This window comes from Sinohyriopsis cumingii, chromosome 1, assembly GCF_028554795.1.
Source record: "Sinohyriopsis cumingii isolate HCF-2022 chromosome 1, ASM2855479v2, whole genome shotgun sequence".
NCBI lineage: Eukaryota > Metazoa > Mollusca > Bivalvia > Unionida > Unionidae > Sinohyriopsis > Sinohyriopsis cumingii.
The window spans coordinates 67,289,123-67,308,527 of NC_142961.1; the positions used below are offsets into that span (position 1 = coordinate 67,289,123).

The 19,405-nt window shown below is 34.0% G+C and overlaps 1 protein-coding gene across 10 annotated transcripts in view; it reads right to left on the reverse strand.

Annotated features, from left to right (window-relative positions):
* Positions 1-1,176: 1,176 nt before the first annotated feature.
* LOC149807052 (enhancer of mRNA-decapping protein 4-like) overlaps positions 1,177-19,405 on the reverse strand; it is a 47,775-nt gene continuing 29,546 nt past the window's right edge. For all 10 annotated transcript variants that reach the window (XM_089961223.1, XM_089961205.1, XM_089961220.1 and 7 more), the window contains 6 exons: positions 17,970-18,085; positions 15,481-15,646; positions 13,739-13,925; positions 12,727-12,943; positions 9,672-9,835; positions 1,177-5,730 (listed from right to left, as the gene is read on the reverse strand). In XM_089961223.1, coding sequence (XP_089817349.1) covers positions 5,550-5,730; positions 9,672-9,835; positions 12,727-12,943; positions 13,739-13,925; positions 15,481-15,646; positions 17,970-18,085 — 1,031 coding nt within the window. In that variant the 3' untranslated portion in view covers positions 1,177-5,549. The remainder of the gene's footprint in view (positions 5,731-9,671; positions 9,836-12,726; positions 12,944-13,738; positions 13,926-15,480; positions 15,647-17,969; positions 18,086-19,405) is intronic.

Below are 19,405 nucleotides of genomic sequence, written 5' to 3' on the forward strand. Positions count from 1 at the left end.
GTCACCAAAATTGGGAATCCTTTATTTGCCAATCAATTGCTGATGCTTGCATAACACACAGTAGTGAAGAATATGGTTTTTTTGAATTATGACAGAGGGCCAGTCGTTTTCATAAAATAGTTGCATCAATAAGCAGGATTAACTTTTAATTAGTTGCGCTAGCTTTGTTGCTTGTCTATTTAAGACAAACCTTTAGCTATTGTGCTGTTTGTCCACAGCTGACCTGAATATCAAAATAGGGCATGTCCTGGGGGGAAAAAAGGGGTGTCACAGGGAAAAATGGCACATATTGGACCCGTAGGATCTGTCAATATTTAGTGAAAACAAAGTTTTAAAAATGCCACAAAAAAAACTCCCGATATTAGGTCCCAATCTATTTTTTTATTCAGTCTCCCTATTTGGATTTTAAAAAGTTTACAGGTATGCCTTACCCTGTTTTACAAACTATGGTAATCGTGCTAATATTATGGAATGAAAGGCAATTACGCATCAATTTAATGGTATAGTTGCCGGTCAAAATTCCCTCTTATCACAAGTCAGTTTCAAGGTTTTAATGACTGATTGGATTGTATTGCTGTCGGAAAACGAAAGACAAATCAGGCCAACTGTCAACAAAGGAGACACTGAAATATCAAGCTTTCCATTGTGTGGAAAGTTATGATGTTGTTCAGCCAAAACAAGAACCTAAAGTAGATTGATGATGATTGGTTGATTATAATGAGAATTTTAGCCTTTATTATTACCACTCTTCGTGAACATGTAAGTTATTCTGGTTATGTGCCTTGTACAATTAAACGTGCATACATTTTCATAAATATTACCTCAGTCTGTAGAATTGCTTATATCACTGAAAATGAGTAACTCATGAGCGCGTGATTCAACTTGAAAATCAAACAGCTATTAAGGACTTGCTGAAATGTTATCTGGAAGAAAGCAATCTTGTCAAAACAACGAATTAAGCAAAATCTGCATCTAATATGTTTGGGAATAAATAAGGATTTAAGTGACACTATGCATGCTTTGGACTGTGTAAGTACTGTACATTATAAGTCCAGCCTAGTCTCCTGGGTAAACTCAACTGGCCTTTGAATTATGAAGTCTGTATTTACCTTTATTTAATTTAATGTTGGAGAAATCAGAAAATATGAACATGCAAAATAATAAGAAAATCAATCATTGTACTTTACAACAGTTTAATAAGTGTCGGGACACAGAAAGTGATTTTATTTTACATGCATATGTCTTAGGACACGAAAAATCATTTTTTCGTGTCCCAAAATTTACAGTCATTACAATAGTCAACAAAAAGATTTAAAAACTGTAAAGTTTAGACACTGGCCCGTGGATAAGCCGACCCCTCTTCTTCCAGGTATTTATATTTTCCTAAATTATTAAACTTATACATGAGTATGTATGCTATGTCCTAAAACCAAGCAAAGAAAAATCATGTACACTTTTTATAATTATGCCATGGAGCTTCAAATGATCTGTCTACATCAGTGGTCTTAAACATGTGGCCAGCAGGCCATATGTGGCCTTCCAAGCTGTATTCTGTGGCATGCAAAATGACTGACATCACAAGGTGTCAAGAGAGATAAGGTGGTGTGGGCCTTGGGCCATAAAAAATGCCCTCATGCAGCCCTCAGGGTGGTTTGAGTTTGAGACCCCTGGTCAATATCAAGTTAACTTCTTACAATTGTGCCAAGGAGCTACAAATGATTTGTCTAAATCATGTACACTTCTTACAATTGTGCCAAGGAGCTACAAATGATTTGTCTAAATCATGTACACTTCTTACAATTGTGCCAAGGAGCTACAAATGATTTGTCTAAATCATGTACACTTCTTACAACTGTGCCAAGGAGATTCAAATGATTTATCTAAATCATGTACACTTCTTACAATTGTGCCAAGGAGCTTCAAATGATTTGTCTAAAACATGTACACTTCTTACAGTTATGCTAGAGCTTCTCAGGATGAATGGACAAGACCAAATCAATGTGCTTTTGCTGTAACAGCATAAACATAAAACACACTGCAATACTAGAAGAGATTCACAATTCACAGACACAGGAACTCTATGATAAGAAATAATACAAATGATAAAAAATTGCAAAATTAGTTCCATTCTTGCAGAAACTTAATAATTATCTGCAAACTGCAGGTGTTGTCTTACTAAAATTCTCAATTAAGATTTGCATTAAGATGCTTACATTTCTGTGTGAGATAGATAAATAAAATGCACAACAAAATAACAATTTAAAACTGTATACTAGGAATTCATTTAATTACTTAAAAACAAATTTGAGAAAATCCTTAATTTTACACAGCAACATAACAAGTCTTTTTAAAAAATACAGGATATTACAAGTGTAGTTGAATCCTAGTTCAGAGAAAAACTGATAATTCCAAATCAATCCTGGAAATAACAATTTTCTGTATATGTTTAGTGAAAGCACGATATGCCAGTACCTTACTAATATATGCTGTACACTCAAACCAGAATCACTCTAGGACATGTAATCCAAGGGTTATGGGTTTGTTAAGTCAAGTCCAGCTGCAAACAACAAAGATCCTGTCTTGCTTGTTCTACTGATTACTCTAACAAACTGCACAGAACAGATCTGCTGGCACATTATGTGATGACAGATTTGGGTCTGTGCATTTGGTATTTGGACTTGACTTAAAGGCAAGTATTGATGGTAGCTCTCGTTTCTTTGGCATGATGAAGCAAAATAATCTAGAATTTGCCACTAAAAAAGAACCAATCCCATTGAACCTATGATTTTAACTTGACAAGGCAGACCCAGATCTGCTGGTGCATACTGTATGGTACAACTGGGCCAATGTAATTTTGCAGCTGGGTGAAAGTTATACAAATGTAAATAAGAGTGAGCAAATTTTAAAAGGATCTCGTAGCTATTTAAACCATCAGATGTTATGACCATACTGCAGAGAGAAACTTAATTCCTGGAGATGGATCTTTGTCAAGGATTAATTGCTATACACTATATAGAACTTTTTTTCCTCGTTTTTCATGGGGCACCAAATTACAGAGAGTTTTGCTTTTTACAAACCACAAATTTAGAAACCCAACAAACAACAATCCTTTTGTGGATCAATAGGAACCTGTCCTCAATCAACAAATATAAATAACCAATGAATGTGGGGTTTTTCACAAACCACAGAAAACAGATGAATTCAATACAGAGATGATTACAGATAAGAAATGAAATTGTCAACTGTTTATCAGGTAGTTATCAAGCCTCACAAAACATCCATGAACATATGTTAAAGTCTGTTCCTTTGCACAAAGTAAACCTTTAGACCTGAAGAGTTGCTCATTTTTTTCAAGTTTGGCAGACCTTAGTTTTTAAGTAATTCATGCACAAAATGTGTCAGTGCATATAGCATATTCCATGTCATAAAGTGGAAGAACATAGACTTTTGCTTGTCATAACAAGTTTAAGTGAACCAGGAATCCCACCTACATCCGCATCCTTGTCAGTAGGTCCACTGTCTATAACTTCCCAAAACTTTAAAAAAAAATGTAACATTGCTGACTCCTTCACCACTGCTGCAAAAGTGACTATTGTATCAGGTGAGATAACATTGACATTGTATCAGGTGAGATAACATTAATATTGTAGCAGGTGAGATAACATTGGCATTGTCTAAGGTGAGATAACATTGATATTGTATCAGGTGAAATATCATTGGCATTGTCTAAGGTGAGATAACATTGATATTGTATCAGGTGAGATAACATTGATATTGTCTAAGGTGAGATAACATTGATATTGTACCAGGTGAGATAACATTGACATTGTCTAAGGTGAGATAACATTGACATTGTATCAGGTGAAATAACACTGATGAAGGCACTAGTCATAATAATGCTGAAAATTGCAAAAGTACCTCAACATTTCATATTTGTATAAAAAAATAGGCAGCAGCCAAAGGCAAACTTACAGAACATTTAATACATTCATTCCTTATTAAAACAATGTAAAAAGAAGTGGACCTCTTAAACAAGAAAACATTGTGCTATAAAATGATCAAAGTGAATGACCTTTTGACATCACTAGTTTTTTCCATGAAAAAATATATATAAAAATATTGTATTCATATTCTGATAAAAACACATACCTTTCACGTCACTAGTTGCATGACAACAAAATATTTATTCCTTAGCATGCCTGGGCATATTAATATTCAGAATGTACCTGAACAAACTTCCATTTTGTTAGGACCTATTTCCATTTTGTTAGGACCTATTTGTAATTTACCATACCAAAGATCATTGTGAATATCTATTGTTCAGTAAAACAGATTACTATAAATGTAGACAAAGTCCTCTCTTAATAAACATGATATTTCCAGCTGAATATATGATGAATAATACAAATGAGGATGTCCGATACTTAGCTGTAATAACAATGGACAATGACTTACTTATAAGGAGCAAAAGATCTATATACTGTACATACTCACCTATAAGTCAGGTCCAAATGCAATCAACATAGACCCTGATCAGCTGTCATATTATCCACTGCAGATCAGGGTCCATGTTGTTAGGTTTACTCATTAATCTTAAGAAAAACCCAAATCTGCTGGTGGAATATGCTGCAACGGATCTGGACCCATGCAGTTTGCAATTCAATCTTACTTGTATGCATGAGCCTCAATGTTCAGTTCATAATAAGTTTTTCCAGTGATTGGTCAAAAAAAATTATTTGATTTCAGTAAACTGTGAATTCATCTATATTCATGTGCAATTCAGTTTTTTGTTTTGTTTTCCCAGTCATTATAAACCATAAATGCAATGAACAAATACCAACCTGTGAAGTACATAGGACCACTTAACACAATACAGGCATATTCAGTGATTAAAGTACTAATAATGTCCATTCTTCAAAAAAATACTGATGAAGAACGAGAATTCATATTGCTTGAAAATCACAGAAATATATCAAATACTCCATCTCATTCGCTAGATAGCATCAGACATGTGGACAGATTAGGGTTTTTGCTGTAATCTTTACTACATTGATGTAATAATATTTTGAATGAACAATAGGATTCACAACTGAGTTAATTTCTGGAAAATTCCAAGACTGCAGCTCTGAACAAAAGAAGTAACAATACTTGCAACATATGAATACACATGACCAGTTGAATAAAGTCAGGCAAGGGAGGTAATTTTCAGTAACATACTGAGGATTGAGTGTATGTGTTGGTTCCATAAGACATCAAAATAAAAGACTTAAAACAAGGGACTCACTTTTTGTAGAGCCTGCCTATGATACAGCTGTAAATAAAAAACTTCAATGTTGCACTTAACCTTAAAAAACTTTAACATTAACCTAAAGCTAGGGTATGGAAGGACATATGGACATTGGACGGACGTGAACAATGATGTAAAATTGATCACTCTGTTTAGCTTCTGCCAAGAGAGGCTTGACAACTGTATCTACAGACCTTGAAATGAAAAACCAGTAGCAAAATTTTGTTGATGAATGAATATATTAAAGAATGTTCTGAAGCTCCTATCTGACTAAAGACTCTGCTGCCAATAGTAACATTTTAAACAGGCGATTCATTTTGTTATGGGGATGTTTTTTAATGAAGGCATTAACATTCTGTATAAGTCCATAGATTATACCAGTAATATGCTCCTGTGTCACTGGGTCATTTCTGTCAAGGTTCACCATTGCCTCTTCAATAAACCTGAAAATTAAAAATAAAAGTAAAAAAAATTTAAATTAAAAAAAATAAATTACTACATAAAATTTAGTATGTACTTTAAATTGATTTATATTAATTTTGCATAATTTTTACTATTCAATATTTATTTTACTGAACACGACAAAATAAGATTTTATTTTAGCTGAACATTTGCAGTACTGTTGCCAACCATGTGTGTTAAGATTACGTTTCCTTATAAAAAACATGGTATCGACAGGAGATGCTGATGGCTGGGTAAAAAAATGTTAATATTTTAGATTTATTGAAAAATTTCAGTCACAATGGTAATGTTAACAGTGTAGTGACCACAACACTGAAAGTAGAATAAACAGCAATTATCAACTGAATAACATTTCAGTTACAATTCTTATAACACGAAAATGAGCTCAACAAACTCAGAAGATGCACTGCTGAAAGGGCATAGACACATATATTGTACAATTGAGTTGTTCTTGTGCCAAACAAAGCAAAGAATATATTCAAATAATGGCAATAAGTGCACACACTTATTCAGCAAAATGAGAACAAGTTCTAGTTTTCTGGCTACTATTAATTTTTTTACTGGCAACGGAACACGACTTACATCATACCTTTTAGGTGATGTCACAAAGTAGATATGAATGGTATACATTCATTCAGTGTGAACTTACAATAGGCTCAGTCTTTAAATTCATCCATGAGAAGATGGAAGCTTTAACTTTTAAGTCATAGAATTTTATTTTGGTTTATATTGCATGTAAGTTGTAAAAAATATAATTTTTAAGTTTTCACTGGATTTAAAGCCTGCAATATATAGGTTTTGTAAATTTGCATTGAATCGTATCTGTGTGTTGTTTTGGTGGGCCAACTCAAAGCTTGTCAGCCACTACCAAAACAATTTGTCCCTATGAATCTTTTCAAGTAGAACTTGAATAATTTATATATAACTAACTTATACCCAGTAAAACCCTGGCCTATACAGATTATTTTTTAAGAACAAGGTTTGGAGGTCTGCAAGTTTGAATATTTACCAATTCAAAGTCTGTACTTTCTTCTGGGTTCTCCAGTTTCCCCCACCATAATTATGTCACAGGATTCAAAATAAACATGTGTACAAATTCTGTCTCTGTATTTGCATTTAAAAATTCTCCCAAGGGTATGTAATAATTCACTGTCGTGTACCCAAATATTAGGCATGTGAATGAAAAATCACATTTTGAACCTTGAATGATAGGAAGTGAGCTACCATAAACAGGTCGTATTCAAACAGTAGAGTAATATCACTGGCTATGGATTGTTGCTATCATAAACAGGTCATATTCAAACAGTAGAGTAATATCATTGGCTATGGATTGTTGCTATCATAAACAGGTCGTATTCAAACAGTAGAGTAATATCATTGGCTATGGATTGTTGCTATCATAAACAGGTCGTATTCAAACAGTAGAGTAATATCATTGGATATGGATTGTTGCTATCATAAACAGGTCGTATTCAAACAGTAGAGTAATATCATTGGCTATGGATTGTTGCTATCATAAACAGGTCGTATTCAAACAGTAGAGTAATATCATTGGCTATGGATTGTTGCTATCATAAACAGGTCATATTCAAACAGTAGAGTAATATCATTGGCTATGGATTGTTGCTATCATAAACAGGTCGTATTCAAACAGTAGAGTAATATCATTGGCTATGGATTGTTGCTATCATAAACAGGTCGTATTCAAACAGTAGAGTAATATCATTGGCTATGGATTGTTGCTATCATAAACAGGTCGTATTCAAACAGTAGAGTAATATCACTGGCTATGGATTATTGCTATCATAAACAGGTCGTATTCAAACAATAGAGTAATATCACTGGCTATGGATTGTTGCTATCATAAACAGGTCGTATTCAAACAGTAGAGTAATATCATTGGCTATGGATTGTTGCTATCATAAACAGGTCGTATTCAAACAGTAGAGTAATATCACTGGCTATGGATTGTTGCTATCATAAACAGGTCGTATTCAAACAGTAGAGTAATATCACTGGCTATGGATTGTTGCTATCATAAACAGGTCGTATTCAAACAGTAGAGTAATATCACTGGCTATGGATTGTTGCTATCATAAACAGGTCGTATTCAAACAATAGAGTAATATCACAGGTCGTATTCAAACAATAGAGTAATATCATTGGCTATGGATTGTTGCTATCATAAACAGGTCGTATTCAAACAATAGAGTAATATCATTGGCTATGGATTGTTGCTATCATAAACAGGTCGTATTCAAACAGTAGAGTAATATCATTGGCTATGGATTGCTGCTATCATAAACAGGTCGTATTCAAACAATAGAGTAATATCATTGGCTATGGATTGTTGCTATCATAAACAGGTCGTATTCAAACAGTAGAGTAATATCATTGGCTATGGATTGTTGCTATCATAAACAGGTCGTATTCAAACAGTAGAGTAATATCACTGGCTATGGATTATTGCTATCATAAACAGGTCGTATTCAAACAATAGAGTAATATCACTGGCTATGGATTGTTGCTATCATAAACAGGTCGTATTCAAACAGTAGAGTAATATCATTGGCTATGGATTGTTGCTATCATAAACAGGTCGTATTCAAACAGTAGAGTAATATCACTGGCTATGGATTGTTGCTATCATAAACAGGTCGTATTCAAACAGTAGAGTAATATCACTGGCTATGGATTGTTGCTATCATAAACAGGTCGTATTCAAACAGTAGAGTAATATCACTGGCTATGGATTGTTGCTATCATAAACAGGTCGTATTCAAACAATAGAGTAATATCACAGGTCGTATTCAAACAATAGAGTAATATCATTGGCTATGGATTGTTGCTATCATAAACAGGTCGTATTCAAACAATAGAGTAATATCATTGGCTATGGATTGTTGCTATCATAAACAGGTCGTATTCAAACAGTAGAGTAATATCATTGGTTATGGATTGCTGCTATCATAAACAGGTCGTATTCAAACAATAGAGTAATATCATTGGCTATGGATTGTTGCTATCATAAACAGGTCGTATTCAAACAGTAGAGTAATATCATTGGCTATGGATTGTTGCTATCATAAACAGGTCGTATTCAAACAATACAGTAACATCATTGGCTATGAACTGTTGCTATCATAAACAGGTCGTATTCAAACAATAGAGTAATATCATTGGCTATAGACTGCCCAAGCTATCTTCATAAGAAGCTATAGCTTTTATTGCATTGAATGATCTTTTCCTCCATTCACTTGGCAGCAAGATAAGTGCAGTGTGACAGTATCTGCTGAATTGGATCAATTGATTTATGATATGGACTGATCACTGTATTCTTTCATTCTCTCTATATATCATGCAATGCAATATGGAAGGTTTTAAAATTCTTCAAATGAACCGATTAACTAAAAGGTTCTGAGAAATGTGGATTACAGTGTAAATTTAATACAGTCACCGATTTTGCAATTAATGTGATGTTGAGCAGTGACAACAGTCACATGACAAGATATTCATCACATCAGTCACATTATAAATCCAATGAAGTTTCAGTCACATGACCATAACAGCCATTTTGAACGTCTAAAGTTATATCAGACTGGTTCCACAATGTTAACTGGAATTCATTTATTTCCCAATGTAGCCTGAAAATTCAGATTGGAGGCAGAAGGAATGGTTGTGTTATTCCACGTGGATTTATAAGCTATCAAACATAGGATTTATCAGGAAACATGCTGTGCAGATTGCTGAAAGTCCGTTTCAATTAAGAGCCTTGTTAATACTGGTAAGTGTTTCAAATCTAATATGTGTATTGACGTGTGGTGGACAGATCTGTTTGTGCAATAAGTGCTAAGTTTATGAATAGATAAGATATGATCTCCAAAACACCTATCAATTTCATGACAATAATAAATTTACTTACTTGTGTTTGAGTTCAGTGTTTGATCCAAGATCTACAGAAAGCTGCTGAATGAGAGACAGTAAGACGGGCTGATGGAGGGGACAGGAAGTCTGCTCAAAAACCTGGGAAGCATTCACCTTCTCACAGACAAATATCACCATCTCCAAGTTCACTGCTGATAATGCCTAAAATTAAAATGGGAAAAGACAAAAAGATCTAAATTATTATTTAGAAAGAAGAACCATGGTGCCCACTTGGTTTATATTCTGACTGCTTTGTCCTACAATTCCAATGTTCAAATGCTACATTTGCCATCTAACAAGCATAATCCATGAACAAATGTCACTTTAATAAAAAATCTGACCTTGATCACCTGTCAGGACTATATACTTAACCTAGATGATTCCTACTGTGTAACCCCCAAAATCAGGTCTCAGTGAATGACCCTGGATTTTACAGTTACTCTTCTAAACATATATCCACATACCAATTCCAAAAGTGTGAGTGAAATGAGGTCCATATTTGACATGCCTCTGCATGCAAAGTTTCTTAAGTGTATGCAAAATAGGGTCACAAGATAATGTGAGTATAATAAATGGATACCTGAAAATACCAAACAAATATGAAAATTGGGTCACAACTACCTAGTTTTTATGTGGTATGATTACTAACCTTGAGAATGCATTTACACTGCAATTTTCACAAGCATTGGTGAAACTGTTTTAATCTATGGGTGATGTAATGAACATATAGCTACAAAAAGTCACTCATGCATTAATATATTGTCACACTGACAGAGTTAATTCTTGCCAATATCAAGTGTGCATGTGAAAGAGTCCAACATACTGAAGATGTAACTTACAAATTGCTGAAAATTCAAATGTCAAACATTAAAAATAAGTCCCATTGACCTAGTTTTGGTATGGTTAAGTAACTTCCATTGAGATGCAGTGAGATACAAATTTTTGTAAGCAAGCTATTGAGGGTGTAACAAAGAGTTAAAGATAGAAAAGTCACTCAAGATTGAAAACTTTGTCACAATGACCTAGTTTTGATGTCGTTAAATTACTATTATAAAGATGTATCCACAAAATTTTGATGAGTGTAGATGAATTATGGTTCATATTATTGAAGGTATAACAAATGATCAGTTGAAAGTACAAGGTACTCAAGCATGAAAATTACACTAATTTATTTATAATTGAGCAACTTTATCAAAATGTATTTAGTAAAATATTTCACAAGTGTAAGTGAAATAGTGTCTAAGATAGTGTGGGTGCAAATAGTAAGCAGTGAAAAAAACAAAATTCACTCAAATGTGCAAATTTTATCAAACTGATCTAGTTTTGGTATGGCTGAGTAACTTCTATCCAGGTATATCTACAGACCAATTGTGTATATGAAATATAATGAATAAACAGCTGAAAATATGAAAACAACTCCAGGCAAAAGTACAAATTAGGTCAAAGTAACCTAATTTTGAAATGGCAGAGTTATTCTTCTTGAGATGCATCCAGATACCAATTTTTAAAAGTGTACGTGACACAGGATCTGACGTATTGCAGGGGTAACAAAATGCTTAGCGTTAAGAAATGAACAAATGATATGCTTTCTTCTCCACCTAATGACTTTGGCAAAGGGACAATTTTTTATATCTACATTTTATGCATCTTATTTGCAATTAGGCTCCAACATATACAACAGCGACATGAAAGAACAAAATTCTTAATATAATGTATGTTTATACTGCACATAAATGCTAATACTACCTACAACCCTGATTTCACACAATTTTATACTTGTCTGAAAGTGGGTGATAAATGGTGAAATCACTATACAGTGTTCAGAAAATGCAGGTGCTCCAACTATGGTCACACAGTGATATAAACTGTAAATAAATAAGGCGTTTCCTCAATGTGTGACAGAAAAAAAGTGCCAATCAACTTTCACCTTGGGATTAGGTTCCATATCAAACTTAATGAATTCAAAAATGGCAATGAATCATATAGAACAGATGTGTGAAAGCTCTTTCTGATAGACAAGTAACATCTTTGTCTATGTCAGAACAACCAAAGGATCATCGATACATGTGTGGCTGCAAAATGATTAATGATTTGGACAATGCAATGTCAGTAGCTAGTAATGAACGGTTTTAGCATTACCCTTTTATAAAATGAAATTTATTCCTTCAAATTTTAAACGTATAAATATTTTATTGTTTGTTGTTGTTGTGGGCTTAATGCCATTTTTTCAGCACATGATAGCCTATATACAACAGCCAGTATAACTGGTGGAGGAAGAACCCAGAAAAATCCCTGGAAGAACCACCAATCCACAGGAAACTACCAGCAAGCTTTCTTACATACCCATGAGGGCTGAGCCAAAGACTCAAACCCATATGAACAGTGGTGATATGGCAGTGATTGGTAAAGGCACGTGCTTTAGACCACTCAGCCACCTGGAGACCCCTATTTCACTGGCTTAGAATTCATAAACCAATATAACCATTTACACGTAGGAACAACTTTGCATGCATTCGTTATGATGTTAATAATTTGATGTAAGTGAATATTTTACTGACAGAATCAAATTGCTACAGAAACATCAACTTTATCCAAGAAAATGGTGTTGACACATCCTACATTCTGCCTGTTTTAATGATTTTAATTATCCAGGAGTTTTCCTGGAGATTTTTAAGGAGAAAATTTATGCATTTCAGGAAGCACTTTTAAAGTCTGATATTTTGATTAAAGACACAATACTGCAGTTGAAGGCACATGTGCAAAAAGTTACTAGACTATTGCTACAGACATAATATGACAATCATTGCAAAATTGTTCACAGCAAAGTTACATTTGAAAAATAGCGTATTTTCTCTAACAAAAGTTTTAGTAAAGCTTTTTATTATCAAAATCCAAGGTGGTTTACAGGATATTTTAGTTGAATTCAAATCCCAGTTGGATTCCAGAACCTTCTTAAAAATCAGGATGGCTTAGGAACCCTGTAGATACCTCTGTACATGCATATAGAGACAGATACAAATGAAGGCTTATAAAACACAGAAATATTAACATACCTGATGAAATGCTGTATTGAACTGGCCCTGCTGTAAAAGGTGTAGAATCTGAGATTTGGCTAGCTGGGGATCATGTGTCACCTGGACAGGAGTTACATCCCCTGATCTCATGGCATTTAGGATCCTATCACTGATTATGGCCCCCTGTTCCTTAAAAGCCATGGATACTTCCTCTCGTACAGCATCCTTAACACAGCGAACAATCGTCTCCTGCATCCTACAAACAAAATCAGACAATTATATCACACATTATAAAACAAGAACTGCATGGCAAGCCCTTACTTAAAGTACTGCTTTGAACATTGAACTGGTACCTTTCTTTCCATGTCTCTGATGTTGATTAAAATGGAAAATATGTGAGCAAGTGTATCATTGATATCAAATGTCTTTCTTCTATAATGTCTCATCTTATGTACAAAAAGATGCCATGAGGAGGTCAAGAAAATAAAAGCAATAGACAAAATCTATAATCAATTTTAATTTAAATCTATGTATAGATGCCAAAGTCAAAGATCATATGAGTGTTGCAAAGTTAATTTTCTTTGCTTTAAAATGCAATATAACTAGTAAAATCTGAATCTATGAAGCCTTAAAAGTATATGAAAATCTTACACAAAACCTAAACACAAATCATAAATTTCTGTCACCTTGACTCCAAGGTTAAATCTACATTAATGCAGCATCCTTGGAATGAACTTAATTCATCCATGGTTTAAAAAAATATCAGTACAAAGGAAACAAAACTGTTAAGTAAAACTCAATCACCTCTGCTGCCAGCATTCAACAAAAGACTGCTTATGTTTTATTTGTCCAATAACATGGACATAACAAAAATGTGATACAAAGTAACTTTTATACGATTTCCAAAACCCAAGCACAATTAAGTTTCATTCATATTTATTATTTTCCTAAAATGAATTATATTTTGCAATCACCTCACATTCTGTGTAATTATCTGACATCTAACTGATGCAAGTTTAGAAAAAATTATAGTATTAAAATGAAGACTGACCCTGACAGTGAGGACTGAACTTCTGACTTGAGCTGTGTCTGTACTGTGGCCAGAACATGACTCTCGATCCTCTCTGCTGATGTCTGGAATGAGTCTGTCAGTTGCTGAAGTTCGGACACAATTGGATTGCAAGCCTCAAGATGTTTCTGTCTCACCTGATCAAGCTGTGTCTCTAGATGCTTTATATCTGTGTACAGCATTGAAAACAAATTTTCAGCATGTATGAATGGTGCACACATTTTTAATGTTTAAAATCAGAAGTTTATTTATTATGCATGGATATCACAGGTTGAAGCTGATTATATGTAAAATGATTACAGCACTAGACCCTTTTTCTCGACTAATTTTTGAATGTTTAATTTTTGGGGGGTTAAAAACTTAATAAATTAGAAGAGATAACCGACTTTAGAAATGCAATGTGCTAGAACCAAGGGCTGAACCCAGGGTGAAAAAGGTAAAAGTGAGTGACTTATCTAAACACTATTAAGACTCCTAATGTTAAAAAACTATTCCTAAATCTGTGACTAATTCATGCAATAATATGCAAGGCATGGAGGGTATTAATTAACCAGAGTGTAATCAACGATAATGTTGCTCATGTTGACATAGCTTTAACCAATCTAAAGTATCCATTGTAGACATTATCATGCAGAAAATATATTTTGATTAAAATGATATTCGCAATGAAAAGCTGACCCCTTTTCTAAAACAAAAAGTATCTTTACATTTTGAATGTCATATCTTTCACAATTTTAAATTTCAACTATTATATAGCCAGTACAGTACTGAAATACTGAGAAACCACTTACCTACCAACATAATGTAACAGGGCATAAAAGAATAAAACAATATAAAGAACATTCTTTTCTGTATCTTAGTACAGGGACTATAATAAGTTGTTAAAAATGAAGGATTCGTGTTGTTTTGCATTTTTTTTTTTACATATTAATGTACTTAAAATCATGAGAAGATACCACTGTCCACCCAAGAAGCCAGATTTTACTGGGTGAAACTCCTAGGCTTTGAGTAACCTTACAGAGGTCATATTGTTTTGTGGGTTTAATGAACTTTTTAGCACAAGATAGGCTATACATGGCAGCCAGTATATTTGAACAAGGAATAACCTGGGAAAACCCAAGGAATAACCACCAACCCACAGGAAGCTAATGGCAAGTTGTTGCACATATGCATGTTGGCTGACCTGAGATTCATAGTACTCGTCAAGAGAGGTCATGGGTTCTAACCCTGACAGAGTCATACCAAAGACTAATAAAAATGGTGCTTAGCATTAAGAGGTTAATGTTAGGACTAGTCAGTCTGGTGTCAGGATAATGTGACTGGATGGGACATCATGCTACATGTCTGCGGCATGATGCCCCAGTGCTGGGCATCACTATAACTGCCACAACGCAGACATGGTACCGATGTGACTTCAAAATTGTTAAAGTTAGGTTAAAATCTCAAAGCATACACATACTAAACTGTACAGGTAAGCTAAAATAAAATATTAGCATGCTTTTATTTTGAATAACTGTTGGGAACTTTGTGTTCTTCTGTCACATTGACAAATGCTAATAACCAGAATAAATCCTACTCAGCTATCAATGCATGTAAGGTTACCATAATCACATGCTAAAAGAGTTCAGTTATTTCTTAAGACACACCATACAAGGTTGTACCTGTTATTTGCTGTTAGCAAAAATTTGATGACTTATTCTTTATAAGGGAAGTTTAGATCTTACATTCTCTAGTTCCTTTTTGGAATGCGTCATCGACTTGCTGCACCATGGACTGGGTGGCTCTTTCGAAGGATGGAATCATGATGTTCTGAAATGTCTCTTTGTAGGCCACCTGGACTGGGGTGGAAATGGCATTCCCTGCAGAAGTCCCAATGGCATCCATGGTTTGCTGAAATAATAAGACCAGTTAAGATGTATAATAAAACACGATGTGCCTGTCATCTAAAACTTTCTCTGCAAATGCTTTTGACCACTGAACTAGGGACTTGATCATTGGATGATAAAGTATGGACATCGGTCAAGTTTCCTTAAAATATATGTAGGGGTAAAAAACGACAGCTTGGATAAGACAATAGGCCACTGACTTGAGTGTAGGTGAAATGGAGTACAAGATATTGTGGATATAAATAAACCAACAGCTGAAAATACAAAAGTCAGTAAGAAAACTGGGTCACATTGAATCAGTTGTAGCATGTTTGAGTTACTTCCAAGAAGATGTACCCACATTAGAATTTTCATGTGTAAGTGAAATAGGGGCAAAGATCAAGTAGATGTAATACAAGATATTGTGGATATAAATAAACCAACAGCTGAAAATACAAAAGTCAGTAAGAAAACTGGGTCACATTGAATCAGTTGTAGCATGTTTGAGTTACTTCCATGAAGATGTACCCACATTAGAATTTTCATGTGTAAGTGAAATAGGGGCAAAGATCAAGTAGATGTAATGAACAGCTGAAAATAAAAAATGCACTCAAGCATTAAAATTAATGCAAACTAACCTAGCTTTGTATATCTGATTTACTTTCCTCAAGATGTATTAACAAATTTTCTGAAAGGATGTGAAATAGGGTCCAAGATAATAGGGGTGTAACAAACAAACAGCTGAAAACATTAAAGTCACTAAAGCATATAAATTACACTTAGTTTTTGTATGGTATAATTATTTTTCTTGTGATGCAGCTATATACAAACATTCAAGAGTATATGTGAAAAAGACCTTTTAAGACAACTGGTGATGTAACAAATGAACAGCTGACAATACAAAAGTCATAAGTTTACAATTAGGTCACAATGACACTGTTTTTTAATTCTGATGTGTCTATGTGACAATTTTCACAAGTGGACAAGAAAAAGGGTCTGAGATATTGCGGGTGTAATGAACAAACAGCTGAAAATACAAATGTCACACAAGAATGTAAATTAGGTCAAACTGATTTAAATTTGGTATAGCTGAGATACTTTTGTCCATATAAATCATGTGTGTAGGTGATTGAGCTCAATATATTGAGAGTGTAATTAACGAATGTTTGAAAATGTAAAAAGCACTCAAGCAAGCAAACTAGGTTACAATGACCTAATTTAAGTATAGCAGAGTTATAACTGTTGAGATGTATCTGCACACCAATTTTCATGAGCACTGGTGCATTAAGTCCAAGACACTAATGGCACAATGAATGCACAACTTAAAAATACAAAAGTCACTTCAGCATGTAAATTAGGTCACAGTGATCAAGTGTTCATATGGTTAAATTTCTTTTGTATCTAATTATATATTTTCATAAATGTACATGAAACTGAATCCAATATACTGAGGGTGAAACAAATTAAAACTTTAAAATGGTATAGCCAATCAAGCATGTAAATTAAGTCACAGAACAAAGTTTTATATGGTTGATTTACTCTTCCAGAGATGTAACTACATACCAATTTTTTTAATTTATTACTGGTCCAACATAATGAAGGGATAACAGAATGTACTGCAAGCAGGGATGGTGCTGGCATTAATAAAGCTGTCACCAAAATATCACTAACCTCAATATTTTGTTGCCAATTTTCAAAAAAATGACACCATTTTCATCATACAGTACTATTCATATATCTTGATATCACGTGACCAAGGTAATATTGTTGACTTATGATGTTGAAACTTGTTATTGAGAACAATTGGTGCTTCAAAGGTAATCAGTTTTTTTCAGTAGAACTATATATCTCAGTGTTTCACATCCCACAGTACCCAGTCCAGGTGTCCGCATAAGCAGATTATGATATAAAAATGTGCTGTTAAGTTGCATTTGTCAGTATGAATGAAGGATTTGTTTATGTAATAATAGATAGGTTCCAGTGCATTTTAAATCCATGTATGCAGCTTCCTTTCACAGTGCCTTTCAATTTCTCTACCTCAAACCCAAAATTGTATATGCAAGTTTAAACAACCCCCCAAAAATGTCGCCCAAACAATCACCAGATGGTATATTTTGTCATCAATAAGTAAAAAAGTCGCAATTTGAAACATTGGCAAAGCCCAGTGACATCCCCATGCAAGGGTTTCAAAGAAATGAATACATGAATGATCATGGGCAAAAAAGATATTCCCCTTGGCAACTCTGTTGATGAGGGGATTAAAAATAATGTATGGTTCAACCCCACCAAAGCAAATTAAAATGGAATAACATAAGTTTGATGAAGTGAGTTGCGGACCCACCACTCACCCATGAACAAACCATTTTGTCATTATTGTCCTTCAGTAGGGAATCTGTGGCTGTTAACTTCTGGACCATCTCCTGATGTATCAGTTCCTTGACTGGTTCGAGTGATTTTTTTACACCTGAGACAGGAAGGTAAAGAAATATCAAAGTAATGGAACTTTAAAATTTGCACAGACCGTATTCTAATGTGAAAATCAATATATTAATGTATATTTTAATAAACTAGTATTACTAATTAAAAGAAATGAAATTTAGCAATAAACATTGATATGCACTTACATTTGTTATTTTACAAAATTCTGAAAACTAAAAAAGCACTGTGAACACTATTTGCAGTAAACCAATATTTGTGATTTTCTTGGATGATGAGTCAATGAACTTATCATCATAATGAAAACAAACCATGCCAACATTCCACGCTTTAAAGTTTTCTGATTAACCAAAATCATTTCTGCAATGATAAGACTATGTGACCAGCTTCATAATTTGTCAACAAGATTATCATCAATGGCACAGTATACACCCATTATAGGTTTATTTACCCTCTAAGCAGGTGCTAACAGAGCAGTGATTACTGTGGTTTATTCAAGGATCTTACCCCTGTACAAATTCTGCAAAACCAATTTTTCCTTGAGACACAATGATGCTAACCAAAATGTTGACCTCAAACTCAAAAGGCCCCTTCCTTACTTAAGTACAAGCACATCTACAAACATTGGTCAAGGTACAAGTCCAGAACTTCAATTACAATGCAAAAACCAGTAGGCATCTTTTCTCATCCAAAATGTAAACCATCCAACAAATTCTCAAGGTATATAGTCATGAATTTATTTTCCTGTGCTAAAATCATTGTTTTATCTGATGACCTTGACCTTTGGACCCAAATCAATAGTCTAATACCTTACTCCAAGTACAAGCCATCCACACTGTCTACTATAAATCTGTGATGTAGAACTAAAGTTATTGTGCATAAATATTTTTTCTTCTTTCTTCTTTACCTTATCATCAGTTTCTTTCTTATTCCAAGCACAAGGAATCCCAAAAACACTGATAAAGTTCTGAGATGCAGAACTATTGTCATTGTGCAGGAATCATTTCTCTTCTTTCAGTCAGTGACCTTTTGACCACAAGAAAGGATAGGCTTCCTTCATCAACAAGAACTTACCTGTAAGGTTTGGACAAGGTAGGTGCTGTCAAAATAAAGCTATTTTGCAAAAAAGGAATACATAATAAACAGACAAAGTACAGTAATAACATAATATGCAAAACCAAAAATGTTGAAAAGAGGTTTATTGTCTAAAAACAATATTCTAAGTAAACATCTGCCAAAAAAATTTGGGGAGAGTGGGTATGTGCCTTGTCATCAAGCATGGACTTTTCATTAATAAACATGGCAATTTTTTATCGCTTTAAATAACAGTAGGATTATGACTATTTGC